The 23235-nt window shown below is 40.4% G+C and overlaps 2 protein-coding genes and 1 long non-coding RNA gene across 6 annotated transcripts in view; 1 reads left to right on the forward strand and 2 right to left on the reverse strand.

Moving 5' to 3' along the window:
• Positions 1-1616, reverse strand: part of Pdp1 (PAR-domain protein 1) — a 58414-nt gene extending 56798 nt beyond the window's left edge. Inside the window, exon 1 of one of the 4 annotated variants that reach the window (XM_064692113.1) lies at positions 1337-1616. In XM_064692113.1, the coding sequence (XP_064548183.1) occupies positions 1337-1439 (103 nt within the window). In that variant the 5' untranslated portion in view covers positions 1440-1616. The remainder of the gene's footprint in view (positions 1-1336) is intronic. The other 3 variants (XM_064692114.1, XM_064692112.1, XM_064692115.1) reach the window with 3 other exon arrangements.
• A 123-nt stretch (positions 1617-1739) lies between these two features.
• On the reverse strand, positions 1740-16052 carry LOC135435182 (uncharacterized). The gene is made up of 3 exons (XR_010437346.1): positions 15807-16052; positions 3853-5197; positions 1740-3513 (listed from the first exon to the last, which is right to left on the reverse strand). It is a non-coding gene; the product is annotated as an uncharacterized LOC135435182 (long non-coding RNA).
• A 1502-nt stretch (positions 16053-17554) lies between these two features.
• The window catches only part of LOC135435176 (putative uncharacterized protein DDB_G0271606), a 35849-nt gene continuing 30168 nt past the window's right edge, over positions 17555-23235 (forward strand). The window contains exon 1 of the mRNA XM_064692095.1: positions 17555-18474. Within this exon, the coding sequence (XP_064548165.1) occupies positions 18016-18474 (459 nt within the window). The 5' untranslated portion in view covers positions 17555-18015. The remainder of the gene's footprint in view (positions 18475-23235) is intronic.

Consider the following 23235-nt stretch of genomic DNA (forward strand, 5'->3'; position numbering starts at 1 on the left):
GGGCATATATAGTATATTAATAATACACGCATACATACACACGAACTTAGTTTCAGCAGCTCTCAATGTTGCCTTTGTTTTGCCTACCTTCAACCTTCACCTTTGAAGCCCCGCTGACATCTTCAAACTGTCTCGCACTCGCACCCAACTACCTTCAGTTGTCATTAGGCATTGCACGCATTTAAAAATGAATAAATATCATTTGAAAGCCGTTTAATTATTTGTAAATGAAACTAAAAATGACCTTGGCGTTGCCCATGGTTACCAGCTCCAGCCCTTATCAGCTGTATATGCTGTGTCGCCTCGACCTTTGCCCCGCGTGGCAGGTGCTCGTAACAGTGCCACAACGATTCTAATCAGACGAATGTCTATCACACGGCCGCAATCGTTGTGTATATTTTCTTTTTAGCGCCAGACACAATTCTGGTCTCATGCCCAAGAGAGTTTTCCATTTTCCGCACACTTTGATTTATGGCCCAAAGAAAAATGTCCAAGCACAAATTTTTGTTCATGCTTCGGCAATATTTTATACAATTTTAAGCACATTAATATGGATTAAGTATAACAGATTGGCTGGATAAAAAAGCGAGGGCAAGGCATATATTAATACCCTGTACAAATTGCTATTAAAAAGTGGCTAGTTGGGAGGTTAAGGCGCTTTGTAACTGAGAGGAGAAAAGTTTATGGTGAGTATCTAAAAGTCAGTAGAGCTTAAACCAGGGTATGTGAATGCCCCAATACCCTATCAAATTTGGGATTTATTAGGGCATGCCATATATTAATACCCTGTAAAATAGGTATTATAAAGAGGGTATGCTGGATTCTGAAGAGCTTGCAGCTGGCTGGAGAAAAGTTGATGGTGAGTATCTAAAAGTCAGATGTGAATGCCCAAATACCCTATAAAATTTGGGATTTTATAGAAAATTAAAAAAAAAATTAAGAATAATTGAACAAACTAATATTAAATATGCTATTTTATGTTAGACAGAGTATTTGCTAGGCGTTTATATGGAATAATCCCGTACTTAACTGAAGAATAATTTAAAAACTATTATAAAATATTCTATTTAATATGAGACAGAGCATCCGCTAGGCGACTTTATGGCCCCAGCAAAATAAATAGTTGAAAAAAATATCATTAAAAATTCTATTTCATATGGGAAAGAGCATTCGCTAGTCGACTTTATGGCATATTTGCCTCGTAGCATTTATTTGCGGAATGTTTGGGGCTTATTAAAGTTTCAAGTGGTTGGGTAAAGTTCAATTGTTTCGGTTTTTTTAAAAATGTATCTATCAGATACAATCGAGGGGGGGGGGGGGGGCTGTCGAAACTTACCATTTATGCCGCTGATCAGTGGATAATTACCATCACGGCCGCCGATTAAGTTTTTTAAGCCAGTTTCGATCAGTGTTGGGGACGATCGCTCCCTGTCGCTCATTTTTTCATAAAAATCTTGTCACTTTTGTGATTATACACGAAATTTTCAACAATTAGTGTGACCAAAACCTCGTTTTGGTATTATTTTTGGTATTTATTTTTGCTTTTTTTTTTTGCTGTTGTTGGTTTTGTTTTTTAAGCAACTTGTTTGGCTCTGATTACAACACGGCGCATAAAGCCGACTCACAACAATGATAATAATAAGAATTGCTTAGAATAATTAATAACTTTTTAACCTTTTACTTTTACTTTGTTTCTGCTTTTGTTTTTGTTTATTTTTTGATTTATTTGCTGGCGTTAACTTTTGTAGCGTATTTTGTTGTTTAATTTATATAACTTTGTTTTTTGTTTTCTTTCTTTTTTTGTTGAAATCACAATGTACAAAAAATGAATGTTTTATGCTAAATTCAATGTAAACTTTAAATATTGCACGTTAACGTTTCTTTATTGCTTGGCTAAATATGCATTATAATTATTAAACTTTATGTATATAGAGATATATTTAATTATTTATGCTGCTCGCTATAAATAAAGGCACCGCGAATTCATTCAACAATTTGTTCTTTTATTTATAATTCTTGCTGTTTATTTATGTATTTTCCTTTCTTTTATTTCTAATAACAACAGGCGTTTAGAAATAACAACAAAATTGTACAACAACATGAAACGTAACAGACAAATTTTATTCTTTTAATTTAGCTTATTTTTTTTACAATTTTTAAGTGAACTTTAATATTTAGGCGCATTGCTTTTGGTATTTTTGGTTGCAAGTTTTTGTGTTCTTTTTTTTCGTTGATTTTTTTATAGTTTAGCTTTAGTTGTAGTTTAATTTAGTTGAGTTGTTGTTGTTGTTGTTGCTTTGTTTCATTTGCTAATTGCGCTATTTTTATAGCATTTTTTTTATATATATATATATTTTTTACGTGTCGTGCGTTTTTTCAAATGCCGCTGCGTTTGAGTTTTGGCTACTTTTTCTTTTATTTAGCTTGTTGACAGTTGTTGTTGTTGTTGTTGTTGTTGCTGTAGAACGTTAAACGTTGTTGCAGGCTCTGCTTTGCTTATTTATTTATTTTTGTTGTGGCACTAAAAATAAACTCAATTGCTTTTTGTTTTTGTTTTTTGAGAGTTCTCTCGCGTTTGTTTGTTGTTGTAGTTGGTATTTATTGTACAGTTATAAAGCACTAGTATGGCATTCGCATAGACTTGACAAACTTAATAAACAGTTAGCTGGTAGGCTTTTTGGTTTGCGGGTAGAGTGTTGTGGAGCGGAGTGGAGTGGGGGGTTGTAGGTGCGCCTTCACGGAAATCAGCGCCCGGCGTGCGACAGAGACAGCAAGTTATATTTTTTTGTTCGCTAAGTGAGCTTTGAGCCTGATCGTTGGCGCGGGCACGTCTAGTGAGCGGGGGTGTAGTATATCTACACTCACACACGCGCGCACACACACACAGAGACACACGAACACACGACAGGACGTTTTGCTGGGAGTCGCGGCCGCCGACGAGCGAACAACACACGACGAGCCGAAAATCGATGAAAAATGTTGACAGCTCACCGACACAAGCGCAGGCACACGCACACGCGCACGCTGATTTCTTTTTTTGTTTTTGCACAAATGGATGATGTGTGTTGAAAAACGCGCGCGTTTCGTTAGCGTTTTAATGGCTGTTGTCCTTGTTGTGGTCAAATTAATTGGTGTAGCTGTTGTTGTTGTTCTTGTTGTTGTTAGAGCGCGTGGCGTGTTCTTGGTATTCGCTGCTGCTGCTGCTGCTGACGCTGCTGCTGCCGCTGCCTGACGACGACTGTTCGCTTAGCGCCGTCTTCGGGCGTTGTGGGTGTCGTCGACGTAGCCGCTGCCGCTGCCACTGCCGCTGTCGCTGCCTATGCTGACTGAGCGCGCATGTGACAAGAGCGCGATGCACACACACACACACGCACACAACTCGACAAACACAAGTGCACTTGGCTGACGGTTTGAAAGTCGCGCTGGCTCGCATAGGATGCGGAAGCCGTTAAAACTCTACACAGATGAGCGACGCTTTGGCTAAAGCTTCCGCTGCAGCTAGGATGCACTTGACTGAGAGCGAGAGAGATTGAGAGAGAGAGAGCGCTTGTTGTTTAGTGAGCCGCTTTTGTTTTTCAAAGGGAGAGAGTGCGCACGAGTCAGCTGATTTGCTGTGTGTGTGTTGTGTTTCCTTTTGCGTTTTCGTTGTTTTTTTTATTCGCTTGCCAATCGCTTGTTGTTGCTAATGCCTTATAGTAGCTGCCTGCTTTTTGCACTATGAGCGCGCGCACTAATACACATACGAAAAGCTCACACACACGCACGCAGAGACAAGCACTGTTGTCGTCGTCGTCGTCGTCGTCGTGGTCGTCGTTGTCAGGCCAAAAAATAATACGCTGTTTTTTTGCTCACTTTTTGCTTTTGTTACTAAAAGTTCCTGCTTGACACACGTGCTTCGCTTGGGCAAAGTTGAATTTTTTGTTTAAAGGCAGTCTCTGGTGCCGCTGCTCACCGAAAATGATTAATTTACCATGTTTCGTATGCCGTGAATTTATTAATGTATTATACGATTTTTGCACATATTTTTTATCGAATTTTATTTGCCAATTTTATTGTTTGTATTTAATTTGCGTCCACACGGCTTTGGCTGTTCATCTGACTCTGACTGGGCACACGCGCCCGTTGCAAAGTGTACAATATGCGCTCGCGGCCAGCAGTACAGGCAGAGCGAAAACGTGCTCGTGTGTGCGTGTGTGTGCGCGAGAGCGCCCAGCTACTAAGGGCAAACACACACAAATACAACAAGAACAGCAACAACAAGAAATAACACACAGATACGACATACTACAGATACAGATACGCTACAACTTAGAACCATGCTGACGCTGCCATGTGGCTGCCAACAAGCGCGCGCTCTCTCTCTCTCTCTCTCGCTCTCTCTCATACTCTGCTTAACGACACATGCTCACACATACACTCGCACACGCTCTCACTCTTGCTCTCTCTCGCTCTCAGTGACACCGCGTGTTGTGCACATTTTGAACTTTTATTTTTGGCAACCATTTTTTTTCTCTTTTCGTCGCGCGCGCAACTCAAAACGACGAACAACTCGCAGCCGAGCCCGAAGCTCAGCTTTGGGCAGCCGAATCTCGCAAGCTGCGCTGCTTCGGCTATTCAATTTGTTGTTGTTTCTAATTGGTTCTATGCGGGCCGACAGCAGCTTATGGCTTTGGGCATTTTCCACTGCGTCTCAAAGTTCAAATTGATATTTTTAATTGCGCGCCGCTCTCACACGCTATCGCCGCTCTCCCACTCGCGCTCTCTCACACACTCTCGCACTTGGTTATACTCAGTGAGATCGCAGCCGGCACTCATTGTGCTGGCATTTTATTCATTTGTGTTATTTTAATTTACTCTACGTACTATGGTTTTTGCTATTACGTCAATGCGACGGCGGCGCTGACGTTTGTCTTTGCATGAGTGTGTGTGTCTGTCTGCGACTGTATAGGCAGTCTTTAGCTGTATGTGTGCGTGTCTGTGTACTGCGGCAAGCGGCATTTGCTGTTCATTTCAATGTTTTTAGGTTTTTCTCTGATTTATCTGCCATACGCGCGGTTTTTTTTTTTTGCTTTTCATTATTATTTTTTATTTTTTGTTATTATTTCTAATATTTGTATTTGTGTGGCTGCTGCTGCTGCTGTCAGCGACAGAGGCGTTGGCGTCGCTGTAGCAGCGCTCACGTGAGTCGATTTCATAGCTAAAAACATTTAATGTGTGGAAATTTTTATTTTTTTTTTATATTCTGTTTTTTTGTTTGCATTTCGCTGTAATTTGTATAAATAAATACAACAGCAACACAACACGACGACAGCAGCATCAGCCAGCCCACCCCCACACTTCGCCCCGCCCCCCTAAGTCCCGCCTCGTATCGGTACGTTTAGATATGTTTTGTGTAATTTGCCAACTGTAATTGAATTTGCAATTCACGTAGCGACAAGACGCGTGCAATTAGAGCGCCTTGAAAATGACCGTTAAAGCAGGTGGGCAGGTGGGCAGGTGGGCAGATGGGTGGATGGGTGGCTTGTGGGTGGTTGGGCGTTGGATGGCTGCTAGTGCAATGGGCCAGATATGGGTTAACCGCTAATGAGAGGCATATTTATACAGTACACAACTCTTGCCGCAACCGTGGCTAATCAAACTGTTTAGTAAGCGTGTATAAATAGATAACTTCACAAATGTAGATCTGATAGCTTTAGCTCCGTCATAGCTCTACAATACCTCATAGTAACGAAATTATTTCAGATAAGCGCAATACTTTTCCAAAAGGAATAATAAAAAAATAAAAAACAAATAAGTTTTTAATAAAAAGCAGTCGGTTTGCACCTACTAAAGGTGCTTTGCTACAGATTTTGTTTGCTGATAAAGTAGACAGATATGCTTCTTTTTTTTTGATGATAATTATTTCCGCTTGATTTAATGACATGATTAAGGAAGACCTTTTGAGTATTTTGTTCTCAATGTAATCAAACTTATCGCAAGAGCTTTGACCCAGTTCAACAAGGCACAAATCTTTCAGTAGAACTTAACGAGCTCCTTAATCTCCAACTGTTATACCCTGTACCTATTGACTATGGGTAAGAAGGGTATAATGTTTTTGTGTAAATGTATGTGACAGGCAGAAGGAAGCATCTCCGACCCAATAATATATATATATTTTTGATCAACATCGATAGACAAGTGAATTTAGCCAAGTCTGTCTGCCTGTCCGTCTGTCGATCTGTTGGTCCTTCTATCTGTCCGTCTATGCGAGCTACAGACTTGAAATTTTGAACATAGGTCTTTCTAGTGCCCGATAATCGATAACTTTCCCCGTTTCCAAGCAATCGATCAAAATCGATAACACGAGCTGTTGTTGATGGTAGACGAAGGTCCAGAGTATCCCCTAGTCGGGCACTCAAGACTAGAGCCTCTTGTTCAATTGAACAGCGAAAAATAGGCAACCAAATGTAAAAAGTATCTTTTAATAATAAACTAACTACTGAAGTACTTCGACTTTAGCAAATAAATAATTTACTTCTCTCTAAATTATTTCCCATAACTTTTCTATAATGCATAATGCCCGACTACAAACTATCTTTTGAGTAAATTCGAAACTTGCTCAGCAAGTTTAACTGTTGTTCTCTGTGTAGCTCGAACTGACCTCTGTAAGTGCTATTAACCCTTAGAATGAATTCCAAAATGTAAATACATCATATAATAGAATTCAACCTTCAACTGGCTCAACTACAAAGTGTACTAAATATAAATCGTATTGCTTGAAATTATCTATTCGTAAAATTTAGCTATTTCGGTGGCCATTCTGAGTCATTCCACACACACACACACACACAAACACACAGACTCTTACACCCCGCACAACCAAAAACATGCACAAGTTAATAGCAAAAAAAAAAAGTTGTTCAAGAAAGAATTTTGTATGTGAATAGAGCGAACAGAAACTGTCGCCCTGTCATCATGTGACATACTGTGAATGAAAGAAACTAGGAAATGGCAGCAACAGGAGGCCCGTTGCTGGGCAATGGAGGTCGCCTTCAATAGATCAGCGACAGACGAGATATATACATATATGCTATATGGCGGCTATATGCCCGGCTATACGGCCGAAACGTGTTCAAGCGCAATAAATTATAAATGAGCCCCGAAGCGAACGCAACTTTGACAACCCCTGCCTTTTGGCTTTTGCCACCTTTTCAGAAGAACCAACAAAAGAATGTCGGAATGTGTGTGCGTGTGTGAGTGTGTGGGTGTATTTGACGTTGGAAGCAAGATATTATATATATATATATACAGCGTATATGAATCTATATCTATATAGCTTAGCATTGTGGGAGATGAACGCTCGGCGTCCGTCAGCTAGTTCCAACAATGTTGCCGTCACAGTTGTTGCTGTTGTTGTTGTTGGTCTTGTCAAGGAACTGGGCAGGCAGCTATAGATACACACACACACACACACACTAATACACTTATTTGCTTTGGCATTTGAAATGTCGCAGCCAAAGAAAATATATTTCGACAACAACAAATTCTTTCAAACTCGGCTAAGCTCTTTTTGTCCCACAACCTGGCAAATATTGTGGCTCTTATCAGCCCGCAACTCGCATGCATATCACTAAATAAACAGCCGACGGCAACGACGTTGACAGCCGAGAAAAAAAAAACAGAATATTTAAAAAAAAAAGTACAAAAAAAATAAAACGTGTTTTTTTTTTTGTTGTTATTTAATTTAGTTTTTTTTTGTTGGGTTTACCTTTAAAACGCACACATCATGCGTTTATTTTTCGGTCTGGCTTCTTATCAAAATCATCAAAAACAAAAAGTAGAGGAAAACAAGAGGCTTTAGACGGGAGTGCCCGACTAAAGGATACCCTGAATACCTCCTTTTACCAACTAAAAATGCAGCTCGTGTTATCGATTTTGATCGATTGTTTGGAATGTTATCGATTATCAGACAAAAAAATTTGGTCTGCGCCTGCACTAGGAAGATGTACGTTCATACATATGAACTGACGGATAAAAGGACGGACGGACAGACGGACGGACAGACAGACGGATAGACAGACGGACGGACAGACAGACGTATCTACATGGCTATATCGAATCGGCTATTGAGGCTGTTCAAGAATATATATACTATATGGGGTCGGAGATGCTCCCTTCTGCCTGTAACATACCTTTCCAAAAAATCCTTATACCCTACCTACCCCTTTTCAATGGGTACCGGGTATAAAATATAGCCTTGGCTACTAAATGCTCAGCCTGATGTGCCCAGTTTCAAAAACTATCTTCAGAGTCGTAAACGTTTCTCCACTAAAACGCTCCATTTTGCGGGAACAAGCGGAAATGGAACATTTGTAACCATTTCCATTTTATTTGATGAGCTCTAAAAGTTTTAGTGCCCAGCGCTAATCCCTTGTAGGTTGGTTAAGAATAGAATCATTAGGGCAGACGCTGGAACTGAAAAATCAGCTAAAAATAGTCCAGTCTGCCTACACAAACTCAACGAACTCGGAAACTATAATAGCTAGAGTTACTAAATTTAGTATGCGCATAGACTGATGTTAAGAACTGATAATTCCAAGCGCAAATGGATGTCGGATAGTAAGAAAGCTGTTTACAATAAAGGAAGTTATTTATGTGAAGTCGAATGTTGAGTAAAGGTGAGTGTAAGGTGGTTTTCAATATATATATTCATTTTAAAGAACCTCCAAAAGTAAATAATATTGGAATTTCCTAGCATGGTACCATTAAATGTTTATAATCTTTGCTATAGCCAAGCTCCAAATGGATAAGAAACAAACAATTAACACAGGTCTGTCAGGCAGGTAGAGTCTCCTTTTCTATAGACACATGCGATGCATTTGTATTTGTTTCTCTAATTTACCACTGAGATTATATATGCCTATTATCAGCTATCTCTATATATATATATACACGTGTATATACAAATATGTGTACTACATTTTGCTCTATTTGAAATCTCGCACATTTATACGTAAAAGCAACAACAATTTGTTAAAGACGACAGCGGCAAGTTGTACAAATTAACGTACAAATGAATGACGGAATTAGTACGTATGTGTCTATGCTATCTGTTGGGGTTAGAGAGGTGCATAGAGGGAGGGAGGGGGGTAGGGCGGGGGGAGTCGAGGTTCTGGCTTATCAGAGCAAACAGCACAGAGTCGAGCAGAGGGCCACAGATATATATCTAAGAATCCAGTTTTTTTTTTTTTTTTGTATTGGACCAATTCATTAGCAGCCCTCTAATGCATTAATCACACAAAACTACGAGAATCGATTTTCATAGTTTTCATTTTTTAGCACTTCTTAAGCATATTTTGACATTGCATCAGCGGTAGAGAATCCAAACGGAGCGCATATTCAAAGATATATTTCTCGTACTTGAAGTTCCCGAAAGATTCCCCATTAACTATTTCGACATTTTGTGGCGGCTCAATGATTGTGAATCATTGTTCAATTGTTTTTTTGATTGAACCAAATGCTGAGGGGCTATTTAAGAGTACTTTTCATATTTTATGAGCTTTTAATATTGGAAAAACCTATATGTATATTAGTCTGCAATGGAATGCGGTATACAGAGAGAAAAAACTAGCTATGTGTTGAGGATTTGAACAATATCATAGGAAAGAGATTTAATGCACTTGCATACATTTGCCTATGGACCTTGCAGAATGTGAGATACTTAAGTTCGATAAAAATAAAGAAGTAAAACTCTACTCTACGCGTATTTTATTTAACGTAATAAAGGAAAAATCATTACGTCAATTTCTTACGCGCTTCTCGAAACTAAACTTGTCAAAGTATCTTTTAATATGTTAGATTAAATCAATTTAATGGCTTTATCATTAGGAATTTTAAATGAAGACTTTAAATACTTAATTTAATGATATACATGTTGGATACTCTATCTATGTGAGCGAAGGGGCACTTCATTTAATGATTTTATTAGTGGGGATGATTTCATGTTAAGTAAATCGTTTTTGTGCCTCAGCAACAATATCAATTAGTAATGCTTGCGGTTCAAGGAGCGAGTGTGAGTGTGAGAGATTGTTTAAATCATTTCGTGCTCTTAAATAAATGCGTTCCAATTGCAAATGCAAACAAAAACCAATTTTCAATTTCCTCAGAAGACCACAAAACATATTTTACCAAAACTAAGCTTGGAGGCAACAACAACAACAACAACAATAGAAATATTACCAGTTGCGCTGCACTGACAACAAATGCAAACACACACACACACACACACCCGCACACAACTGCACACACGCACACCCTGCAGAGCACGTGACGTGCACGAAGAAACAACTCTGGAGCTAGACAAACAAACACGCACGACTTAGGCTGTCAAACAGAGCTGCGGCAGCCCCTGCTTATTACAACCCAAGCCCACCGCCCCCTGACACACACACTGCCCACTCCACACCTCCCCCCCCCCCTTCCTCCCCCTGGCAGACGCACGATCATTTATAAACTTCAGCGTGTCTTTGGGCTGTCAGCCGCAAGAACAGCTGCAGGGCGAGACGTTGGCGGTGCAGAGGAAATGCCCTTAAACAACGCACGCACACACCAACACACACCCCTCTCTCTCTCTCTCTCACTCACACACACACACAGACACAGCAACACGCACACAAAATGGCCGCCGCCTTGGCTGCGTTTTTATTGACCTCGAGAAGTTGAGACTAAAATGAATATGAAAAAAATAGAAGAAACACAAAAAAAAACACGCGAATTTGATTGAGCTTTTAGTTTACCCCCCCCCCCCCCCCCCCCCCTCCCTCGCTCATCACCCTTGAGCCCACGGCAACGCCTGGGCCAGTTAATAGGCAATCGTTTTGGCTAGTTTTTTTTTTATTGCTCGCCCGTTAATTGAATTAATTTTTGTTGTGTTCTTTTTTTCGGTTGTGTCTTTATCAAATGGCAAACAGAGAATTCATATCTATTGAGTATTTGTATCTGTATCTTTATGTGTGTGCGTGTGAAATGTAAATTCAATTAAAATTTGTGCGTGCGACGTTTGCGGCGCGTGTTTTGAGGCGCCAAAAAATAGGTGGGCGTGTCAGCAGCGCCCGCATAAACAGTTGCATGCCTTGACCTTGAACTAAACAAATTTTATATTTCGCATAAAGTTTAATTTGATTTGTTTTCCCCGAATTAGGCTACATACAAAATGTTGCCATTTTGTTGTTGTTTCGAAATTCTGTGTACATAGAAATTACATTTGGCTTTTTGTTGTTGAAAAATCTCAACAATTTTTCAATTTGCTGTCAAAGCGACAATGACGAAGGCGTCGGCGTCAGCGTCGACAGCGGCGTCGGCAGCGGCAGCGGCAGCGGCAAAAACTGTCAATTAACGCGAGAGATTACAAGCCAAATGAGCCAGGGGCGGCGTTGTGGGGGGGTTTAACGGTTGGTTAAGGTGGAAAACTAGACGCTAGACATGGGCTTAACGTTTGATGGATCACATAGAGCAGAGCGAAACACAATTCAAATGGAGAGGTGTCAGTTACAAGAGTTCAAAGCAAAAAATATATATTTATATATAGAAAGACTGGGGGTAAAAAAAATTGAGAAAATTGAGTTGGGAACATGTATCGCATGGTCATACCCAGAAACTGTCAGCATTGACAACACGCCGCTCACCTTTCACACGAGCAAACCCACACACATCACACACACCACACACACATACGCACACACACATGTTTTTTAGCTAGAGTCCTAGCGGCCCCTGCAGCGCTGCCGCCCCCACACCCTGGCCTGCACTGGTTGCGCCGCCACTGTCAATATGTCAAAAACCAGGCGGACCTCTCCAGTGGCACATTTTTCATCAGCTGCTGACACTTGGTTGCTGCAGCAACCACAAGCAAAAACAAAAACAAAAACAACAATAGCAAGCCACTCTGCCGCTGTCAACGTCAGCGTCAGCGTTTCGCGTCGAACATAAGAACAAGTGCTCAAGAAACAATTGAAAGTGCACCACATAAGCAGCAAGAACAAGAACAAGACCAAGAACAACAACAGCAGCAAAAGCAAAAATAAAAAAAAAACAGCAACAACAAAAGAAAAGAAGCACGCACCACGTGGCTATTAAAGTTGGCTTTTCAATTAAACTTTTGCCGGCGCTTTATTGTGAGCGGCGCACAGTGCCTCCAGGTGCATCAAGCAAGCGTTGAAATTTAAAGGTAAATAACTGCAGCGAGTGCAGTCCTCTATTTATTGCCAACATTTAAATAGCAGCTCGACTTTAAATTTAACACATTGCACAACTTAAAGTAGTTGAAAACATATTGATGCACACATTTTGTTATCATCGAAAATAATTAACACATTAACATACTAATCGGGCACTTTTTTCATTGGCATTGCACCACAGTAACCTGTTTTGCTGTTAATCGTGCCTTAAGGCTCTCTTTCACTCTTGCTTGGCCTTCTCTTTTGATTTGATATGTGCTAATTATGCATGTTTCACGCAAATGCATACATATGTATGTGCGTTTGTTTTGAGTTTGCACCTCGCAGTTTGACTCGCCCTCTCTCACTCTTAGTTCTGCTCTCTGAGCTGAGTTCTTTTCTACATATGTTTACTTTATTCAATGCGAATGTAATGGCACACATACTTTAAAATGTTTTTTTTTTGGTTTTGATTATTTCGCACGCACACACACACGTACATATTTATGTATATATATGTACATATGCATATGTGAATGGACGTACGCACATTCATCATGACGTCTTTTATACATAAAAGTTATATTGCGCTGTTTCTACTTCAAGCGAATACAACATTTGCATGTGCATGTATGTACATATACACATGCATATGTATGTACATACATATATTATTTTTGCAAATTGATTGCTTGCCATTTACATGCGTGACTGCTAATCAAAATGTACCGTTTTGCATATTTTATAGCGCATTCTAATTAAAGCAAACCTACATATGTAGACATGTACAAACGATATATTTACATACATACACACATGTTTACAAACATCTGTACACAAATATGCCTGCTTGTAGGCTTGGCTGTTGAAGGGCCGGTCAAGCTGGTTGCTCTCTTCACCCCGCTCTCTCGTTTTGCAAATCTGTTTTGTGCCTCGTCTGCGTGGCAATGAACGATCATAAAGTAGCAGCACGTGTTGATCGAGTCAAAGCTCGTCTCGTAATAGCCCCAAAACGTAAATTGTATGCCGCACTCATCCCCGCCTCTACACACACACGCACACAAATGTAAAACGCAGACTGTAATACATGTGTATGACATAATTGTAATTATGCCGTTGTTATTGTTGTCTACGACGCCGGCCGACGCGTCGGCTTCTCCACTAAAGCTCCCTTCTCGCATTTGTATTTGCATTCACATTCGCATTTCAGCTCAGTTCGGTTTCTGTTTCAGTGCAGCTCTGTGGTTGCTGCCATTACAAGCAATTTGTATGCACTGAGTGCGAGCGAGATAGAGCGCTTATTACCGCACCTGATGGCGCTGCAGTTTTTGTTTTTGTATTTGTTTATTTTCTTTCTTCTGCTATTTTGTGTGCCTTGCTGTTGTTTGTAATTGCACATTGACGTAATATCGGCTGGAAGCAAGTCGAAACTGGGCGAATGTCGGGGCTGCCCCCATCAAATTAGGGAATCAGAAAAAAATTCAAGTACAGCTGAATTATTGCGGTTTTTTTTGCAGAGCTGGTCAACTTGTTGGAAATTACTGGGAATCAGCTGCCGGTTATGCACACAGTTGAAGAAGAAGAAGATAACAAGAGCTGAGCATACAATTCTTTAGAGGGTATAGAAGGGTATTAATCAAATAAAACTAGTTTATAGCATTAACAGACGAAAGCTCTTGAAATCTGTGCCTTAGCATCTCTGCAGCAACTGTACCACGCCACAATTCAATGAAATGTGAACGGCAACAATCGCCAGGGTCCCCAAGTCTATGTTCTGGCTGACCCCAACAAACGCCTGACTCAATTCAATCTAAAATTTTCCAAAAGTGCCCAGACGCGTGCCAAGGCTTCGTATGCTTTGGCGTCGCATTTATTTGTTAATGACTCGAATTTCGAATAGATTAGTGGACCGCACAAGCCCCAATTGTGGAACTTAATGGCACGCTTATTGCGATTAGCAGTCCGTGTGGAGCCCCTGAGCTTGATCTTTAACCCAGAGACAGCTGCAGGCAACTTGCAGCCAAAACAAGTGACAAATTTTCCATGTGGATTTACGAACCAGACGCGCGCTCGACTCGATGTTATCAGGCCTAGTGAATGGATCGTACGGTCACGTCACAGATATTCCAGTGCGACCATGTGATCTGATTGCCAAAAGTGAGAGGCAGCAAGAGAGAGAGAGAGCGGGAGAGTGGGTAAGCGCACGAGAGCGTGACTTGGCAAGCAAGCTTTTTGAGCAAGCTTTGCTGACAACGCGAATGCGCTTCAAACGATTTGCACTTTGAGTTCTAGACTGTGCCGAGTTGCTGCTGATAAGGCCCATGCCCCAAAATGATGAATGGTGTGCTTTGTTGTGCAGGTGTATGCGTGCGTATAGCAAAGTTTATAATTAAAATTCTATCTTCATTCCACTTTCAATTGCTCGCGACGTTTTTCATCATCCACTACTCAAATTTTTATGCGCCCCGAACCGAAATAATCATGAGAGTAAATATTTATAGTCGCGTGGTAACCTCGTCCCTGGGCTGTGATAATGATAACAAAAACGTTGGCGTCGCCGGCAACGATGACAGTGCGTTTGGTTTTTGGTTTTTTTCTTATTTGTATTTTTTTTTTTTTTGGGCTTTGATTGTGGCGACGTCGCCGCAACAATGTGTGGCAAAAGTCCAATTGTTGGCAACAGCTTGAGGAACTACTGCCCAATAGTGTTTATCGAGTTTTGGCGTCTCTATAATTAGTCTGATATCAAAGGCCATAAAAACCGAACCGAACCGAACCGAGCAACTTGGAAGCATCGATAACGTACGCGGTCAGTCTATCAATCACATTGAGTTACATATATCAATCTAAAGTTTTTAGTGGATTGACCGACAACAGCGGGGGGGGGGGGGGGGGGGTCGAGTAGAATAATATGCAGCAATTAGTCGACATCTGGGCTAAACTAATTAGTTATTGTACTGTACCTTTTTATGTACACACAAAATACATATGTATTTATTAATTTTCCATAAGCTAGTTAAGCTCCAATCTACAGTACTTACTCGATTTAGGCGCTTTATAAAAATACGGAGCAAAAATTACAGTAGGGTCGCAGTCACACAAGAAAGCTTTTTCCTAGTCTAGAGATCACATTGAGTATATTAAACTGCTTAAAAGCTTTAGCGGGTGTTTACTTTTTTTTTGCAATTAATAATGACAACTGTTGTGGCGCTGGCTCATTCTATGCCTCTCTCTTTTTATCTGTTATTCTATTTTAATATACCATCCATATCATTATTTGTTTACTGTTATTTGTTCAATTCGCCGCAACAAAACCAATTGGCCGTGTTATAAAAAAAAGAAGGCAAAGGCAAATAATTTGTCACATGGTCTAGCGATTGGAGGCTTAACTCACACGGACACACAACACAGAGCGCCCGCTCTCGCACACACGCGCACAGCAGCCAAATCACGCAATAGGCGAGCGTGTGTGTGTGTGGGGGTATGTAAACAAAGCACACAGGCCCACACACAGGCAGCGAGCCGCACGTGTTTTGTGTCGGGGATAATGAAAGAAATTGGCCAGCAGCAGCTGAATGAGTTGAGTTTTGTGCTTGGGGGAGGCAAACTCACCTCTAATTGATAAATCCATAATGTTCTCAGGCTCTCTGTCAGCGTCATCGTTGCTGCTGCTGGTGCTGCTGCTGCTCTCGGCAGACATGGTGATTAGCAAATGCGCAAAAGTAAAACGAAACGGTTTCGCTCCTAGAGCAACAACAACTGTGTAGCAACAAGCACTTGTAACAAATCAAAACCGAAACAGTTGTAATTGAAATTCAAATTATGAGCGCAACGATCGGGCGAGAGCAGCGCTGCTGCTGCTGCTGCGCCGGGCTGCCTGCAGTCACGTGGTCGCCTTTTGGAGAATGCGGGAGAGTGCTTTATTTGTGTTGTTAATTTTGAATGTGTGCCAAGCACGGTTGCCACAAGTGGTACAGAACTAATAAAGATGTACTAGCGGGCAAGACAAAACCCGAAAGAAAGAGAGAGGGCGAGAGCGAGAGCCGATACACAAAATTGAATATCAGCTCTGCCGACTTCTCATAGAGAGCGCGGCACACAGCAGTCATCTCGTTCGCACCGTTGGCCATTATATAAGGCTTATGTAATTGAGAAACGACAAGGCATGCGCACGGGGCCACAGTGGGCCCACAATAAAAATAGAAACGCAAATGAGATTTTGATGGGATTTCTGTGTGTATAGCCGACATTTGGCGCTGCTCGGATGGATGAGTAATTTTTGCGCTCGATCAGGCTATTTTTGGTGATTGCCCATAGACTAATGAGTTTTTAGTGCCAGCTCAAGTTGCAACAGGATGAGTGCCAGCCCCTGCCCCTGCCCCTGCCCCCCTAATAGACCCTACCCCCCCAAATTAAGCAAGTTGCGTAAAAAGTTTTAACTGGCATTGGAATTCAGTAAAGTTCTGTGTTTGGGTCGTCAAATAATAAAACAAATAGTCAACGGCGCACAATCAATTTGATTGGCAAGCTGTCCGCCTATCTAGATGTGGCATTAAGTCGGCAGGATTTGTGTGGGGATTATGTTTGCGCACTGGCAACCGGGGCATGGGGATTAGTTATGAATATATGATAAAGCGCTGGTAATGCCCTTACCCATTAAAGTCCACATTTGCCAGTGATGTTGATTAGTTTGTAATTTGTAGCCAAATTTAGTATATTTCACAAAAATTGTCTTGTATTCAAGAAATTACACTGCAACATTTTCTTAACATTCTGTAATGTCATTTAACAGCTTATCGACTGAATGCAACCGTTCGCAGGAGAAGCGAAAATAAAAGTGGCGCGGCTTTAGTAAGGTTTATGGTCAGTTTGTGTTGAAATAACGTTAACACGCATATGCCAAACTTAAATATTTGAATTTGTAGTCTTAGCGTATTTATATTCTAGTTGCATACTCTTGGGCTCAACTCGATAACATTTAACAATTTCGTGTTGCATACCTGAAATGACTCTCTGTTATCGCCAACAGATCATTTGAGCATAACATTGCAGCACTTTAACATAACCGAGTGTGAGCATTTCAAATGCAACCGCTCTTTGAAGCTCAGTGCGAAGTCTTCTAATGTGCTTAGCGGACATGTGTGTTTTTAAGCTATTCGATGCTGGCTAAAATTGATGTAACTAAACAATAATAATAATAATATAATAATAATATATTTGTAAAGAACAGCATGCACAGTACGTTTTGAACAAGCAAATCTACAGCTAATCTACAGAACACAGCTGAGCGTAAGTGAGTAACAGACTAATGTTAGCTTAACAGACAGCTGAGCAGCCCGCTGAGTTGCATTGCTCTGCTCTTTGCTTGTTTATCTTGTTGCTCATTCGTTCACAAAAAGCCGATCGCGTGCGACGTATTTGCGCGTCTGTGTCCGATTTTTGTAGTGCGCGCGCTTTTATATTTTTCATGGAAATTGATTTTGATTAAAAAGTTCCAGCCAAATAAATAATTGAAAAATTGAAATTGAATGCCTGTGAAATTGGCAAAACATACCAGCTGTCAAAAACCAATACGAGTGAGTGTGAGTGTTAGTGTGTGTGTGTGTCCGCGCGCGCGCGTTTATATTTGTGTTTGTGTGTGTGCGTGTGAGTCTTGTCAGAGTGCGTGAAAAAATGCACTAAACGAGAAATCAAAGCAAATTAGCAAAAACAACAACAATGCCAAATTAAAGCTGCACTAACCAAAACGAAAAAATAAAAAAAAAGTATACAGATTTCTAACGAAAATCAAAATTGTGAATTCCGGTTCGCGCACAGAAACATGCAAAATACAATGCAAGCCTTTCCAGCGGCCGCTGCGGATGCGTCGACGTCTTCGCCTGCGTCGCCGCCGGACTTTGATTTCCAGATGCCGTGTCGCTATTTCAAAAGTTCTTTTGCGCGTTCGCTTTCGCTGAACAACAACAATGGGAATGGGAGCAGCGCTTTGGCATTGCCCAAGAAGTCGCCGCAAATTGAGGCCAAGCAGCAGCAACTGGGACAGGAGCAGCAACAGGAGTCGCTCTGCTTGACGCCGCCGCCAGCGCTGCCCGCACGACGTCATACGACGAGCAACAACAACAACAACTTGACACATTTCAATGCAGCGCCGGCTAATCAGCTGCCACCGCTGCAGCAACAACAACAACAGCAACAACAACAGCAACAACTACAACAGCAACAACAACAACAACTACAACTCCAGCGGAATCTGAATCTTGCCCTCACTTGGTCATTGCAGGTGAGCTTTCATTGAATCCTATTCTCTCTCTCTCTCTCTCTCTTCCCCCTCTTCTATGCCTGCTGCTGCAGCACATATCACGCTTTGTTGTATACCCTTTAAAAATGCGTATAACAGGCATTATACGAATGGTGCGCATGTGTGTAACAGGCATAAAAAGCAACTGCATTAAATATATAAAGTATTTTTTAAATATATAACTTAATATTTGCAATACAGTGGTCACTCGTTAATAGGGAAAATATTTAAATTATAAAAAATAAATTTTGGAACCATTTTTGAAAAATAAAACAATACTGTATTGTAATTAAAACAATTTTCACATAGACCTTTTTGTGGGACATATAAAAATTTCACATTGTAGTTTAAAAATGTGTTATATTGTTTTTAAAAACTTGTCTCGAGTTAGTGAAATTAAAATAAATAAAGATTCTTAAATGTAAACTGTATTGATAAAATGTCGATTATCATTTGTGCAACATTTTAAGCTACGAGCGGTAACTTTATAGGTTTCCTAATATAGATTATTTTGGGAAAGGTCGACAGATAGATATATGTATTATGAACTTTTTTTTGTTTATGTATATAAATATATATATTTAATGCAAGGTGGTGCAAGAATATATGTAGCTATGGAGTTGATTACAGGGTAACTGCAAGTCATTCATTCTCATGTCAAACACTTTGCACTGTTGCCTTGGCAAAAAGTTGAGTTTCCTTTTCGGAGCAACTGGATATTTATGTCACCTTGTTGTTTTGTCGCTCTGTCCATTTGTCCCTCCGTCCGTCCGCACGTCCGTCCGCCTTGCAGCCTTGACAGCCTATCCGCCGGCGTCGCGACTTGCGTCTTGTCCACACTTGGCAGCAGGAGGCGCATGTGGAGAAGTGGCAGCTTTTCCAGCTTCGGCTGCAGCTCCGTCACGGTGGCCGTGATATGACAACCTTTTTTCTTTTGCTTTTTTTTTTAAGGTCAACATTATTTATGTGCGAACTTTTTATGGACGACGTTTTAGCGTGTGTGTGTGTGTGCGTGTGTGCGTGTGGGGGGAGGGGTTTGCTTAGAGAGCTGTTTGATCAATGTGAGAGCTGCATAAATGGGGCCTAGAGCGTCAATAAAGCTTGTTTAATGGCGTGAAGGGGTTAGTTATGAATGCTTAAAACACTCAGCGGGTGCTCAAGAACGTGGCAAGTGATAAAAAACGGTTATATCTCACGTGAGAGCTTCTCATTTTTGTGATTCTACTTTGCTTGGCATTCGTTAACGTTTAACAGACATTTTTGAAATTCCACTTTGTATTCGTTAACGTTTTAACAGGAGCATGAGAGATTTTCAATCTTGTAATTCCACTTTGTTTCGCATTCGTTAACGTTAAACAGGCGGCAAAGACTTTAAAATAGGTAATGGAATTGCGTTAAATACTTTTGAGACCTTCTAAAGATCATAAGAAAATGGAATATAGTTATCATGGCTTGATATAAGACCAAAGATATGTTCTTTTATTTAGCTATTTACCCCACTTTACCCAAATTTTTCCTTTTCCTCTAATACTTTAAGAAAAGCCCTCTTACCAAATGTGTCACCCGAAAAATCTAGGCACCAAATCGAAAGAGCTAACCAGAGCAAATCTTCGTATTAAGAGTCTAATATGAAAAAACGTTTTAAATTAAACGAGAGCTGCCTTTAATAGAGAGTATCATTAAGAATAAGTGACTATTTTGTTTATCATGCCCAAAGATTATTCTCTTTGCTACCTATTCTTATTCCCAGTCGTAATTATATGGTAATCTTTTTTTGGGCATTATTATCTGTCGCGTGTTCCACTTGTTCCACATGCCAAATGGCCTAATGTCAGCTCGCAGCTGACAACAGTTTAGCGTTTAGGCCTAAAACAAATTACGTCAATTAGCCCAAATGTCAAGAAAAGCAAAAAAAAAAACAACAAATTTTGGAGAAAAAATAGTGCTAGTTATATGTATGGAAAAATGGCCATATATGGCGTAATACTTATTTTGTTCATGGTCTGAAACGCACAAAATAAAGACATTTGATATGACAATCTTTAGGCCTTAACGCACAGCCGATTATAAGACCGAACGTGGTTCAATCTGAACGCTAGATGGCGCCAGCTTATACGCGCACACGCATCGGAACTTGTTGGTCAAATGCGCTGGTGTTTACGTGAGTGGGGAGAGAGGGAGGAGGAGGGGGGGGGGGGAGGGGCCAGCGATGCGTCGCCTGTTGTGACAGCAGCTGCCACAGACGCAGCGATGTTGCAACGTTGCGGTTTTGCCAATTGAAAGTGAAAATCAAGCAAATGCAATGAACTCTTGGGCATGCCGAGGCGGCCAAACAACTCCTACACAGAGCCAGAGCTAGAGTAGAAGCTAACGGTGGCATGCGGGGGGGGGGGGGGGGGGAGGTGTTGCAGCAGCGAAAGCGTCGAACGGCAGCAGCTGCGTTAGAAAAATTCAAATTATGCACCGCAGCGCCATTGAAGTGTGGCCAAGAGGCCAACAAAAGCAACCAAAAACAAAGAGTATCGAGTGACAATCATGAAGGAAAATAAAAAAAACACAAAATCAACTGCAATTGTTGTTGTTGTTTTTTTGGTTGTTGTTGTTGTAGCTGCTGCTTTTACCCATTACGCTTTTAACGGCGTCTATTAAAGCCGCAAATCTTGGCGACATTTCGTAATGAGGCAGTTGCCAGTGGCAGAAACTTTGGCTAACATATCGCATTGCAAGCAGCAGCAGAGAGAGAGAGGGAGAGAGAGAGAGTGAGAAAGAGAGAGAGAAGGAGCTAAACAAATGCCCCTCCAAATTGTTTTGCCAGAAAGTATCTGCCTCAAGTAATTGTGCGGCCTTTTGTTGTTTTGTTTTTTCCGCTTAATTTACATAATCAACCCCCCCCCCCTCCCCACATTCCCCCGTCCCCCTTTCACTCTCGCTCATTAAAATTATGTTTGACCTTTGCCTTGCACGCATTCGCGAGCCGTCTTAATGATTGGAAAAGGCGTTAACATAAATAAATACCAAAATAATCAACAACAACATTCTAAGGCTAATTACCCTGGCAATAGCTTAGCCTAATCAGCCAGACTTTTGGCAGCTAAACCCCCCCCACCAGTCTCCCCTCCTACCTGCCTGCTCATGTTTATAAACAGCAACAAAAATTGGCCTCAATTATGGAAGAATTTGATTATTGTTAGGAAAACTCAGCCGCTTAGGCCTTTATGTAGCTGCGTTCATGGCCAGGAAAACGGTGGGAAGAAACGGCTAATGGGCTTTATAGAAAATCAAGCTGTGAAAGGTCAAGAATTGAAGGCTTTTACAATCTTGAAATGTTCATGTGAGTTTACCTGAAACATTTCTAAACATGTCTACAGCTAGAATAGGGCATATATATTAAACAATTCGCATTTGTTTATACTAAAAAAATCGACTAAATTACAAACTTGCGAGAAAAGGCGAAATTTAAATGAAAAGAGGAATCGGTATTTTCATTGAACGCCACGAATTTAAAGTTCTTGTTTTGACACACTAACTTTTCTATTTTTAAGCACATTCAAGTATTTAAATCTTTTCGCAAATTCGAAACACCTATGGAAAAGACGCGTTCTGATTACTGTTAAATTATATTCTTCATTCGAAAGGATTATAAATAATTTACGACCTCAAGCAAGCTGAAATGGCAAAACAATATATTAAAATTAGTCTCTGCCATAAACAAGAAAATTTCCCTTCGAATTCGGGGAACTATCAAATGAAATTGGGTAAAAATGTTTTAAATTCTTTAACTTTCTGTATATGTATACATATAGAGGGTATTTCATCTGTTCATATAAAATATTGTGGTATTTAAGATAATACTTTTATATAGAATTATATATATATGCTTTTCAATAAAATACGAATATCTCCTAGAATTTTTGCACGGTTCTTTTTAGCCGTAACACATATTCTTATTATTATGTAAATATACATGGATATATGTACTTACCTGAAATCCAGATACTCATGATTATTTTGTTGTCTTCTATTGGGTTAAATGGAGACTGTCCTTTATATATCCAAATGTCTGAAAAAGAAGAGTAGAGAACTAGTTAGTTAGAGTAAGCGCAGGGGAAAGAGAGATAAATAAGGTGAGAAAGAAACAGTGGGGGAGAACGAGAGAGAAAGAGAGAGGAAAAGGGAGAAAGAGAGAAAAAGATAAAAAGAGCGAGGTAGTAGATGGAAAGAGAGAAAACCCGCAAAGGCTTATTTGAATGCATGAGAATCGCATAGGAGGGCTTTGCTTAAAACCTTCTTATACTCTTACGTCTTTTATACATCAAAAGAGGAGAACTTTTGTTCACTCTTCTCAATTTTAATAGATTAACCTATGTTTATCTTTGTCCTAACTTATTTTTTCTACTAATTATTCTTAAGGAACTCAAAATACACAACGTAGCGTATGTCATTTGCGAAGATTTCAATTACATAGGAAATGCTAGAAATCTTTCAACAACTTTTCAAAACTAAACCAATATTTGTTGTGCTTGGATCTATACACGCAACTGCCGCTGCTTCTTTCTACATTGCACGAGAATTCACTTTGGAATTATGAAAAAACAGAAAAGAATAAATAGAAAAAAAAAGAAAGACGCCTGGCACTTCGTTAAGAGCACACATCAAATCCCAACATCATTATGGCTCTATATATATGCATATCTGTATATATGGGAGCTGTGAGTTGTGGTACTTTGGGCACACTTCCATTTT

The sequence above is a fragment of the Drosophila montana genome, unplaced genomic scaffold (assembly GCF_035044405.1).
Source record: "Drosophila montana isolate Dmon_TW-CO22-7 unplaced genomic scaffold, ASM3504440v1 contig_3526_1, whole genome shotgun sequence".
Lineage (NCBI taxonomy): Eukaryota > Metazoa > Arthropoda > Insecta > Diptera > Drosophilidae > Drosophila > Drosophila montana.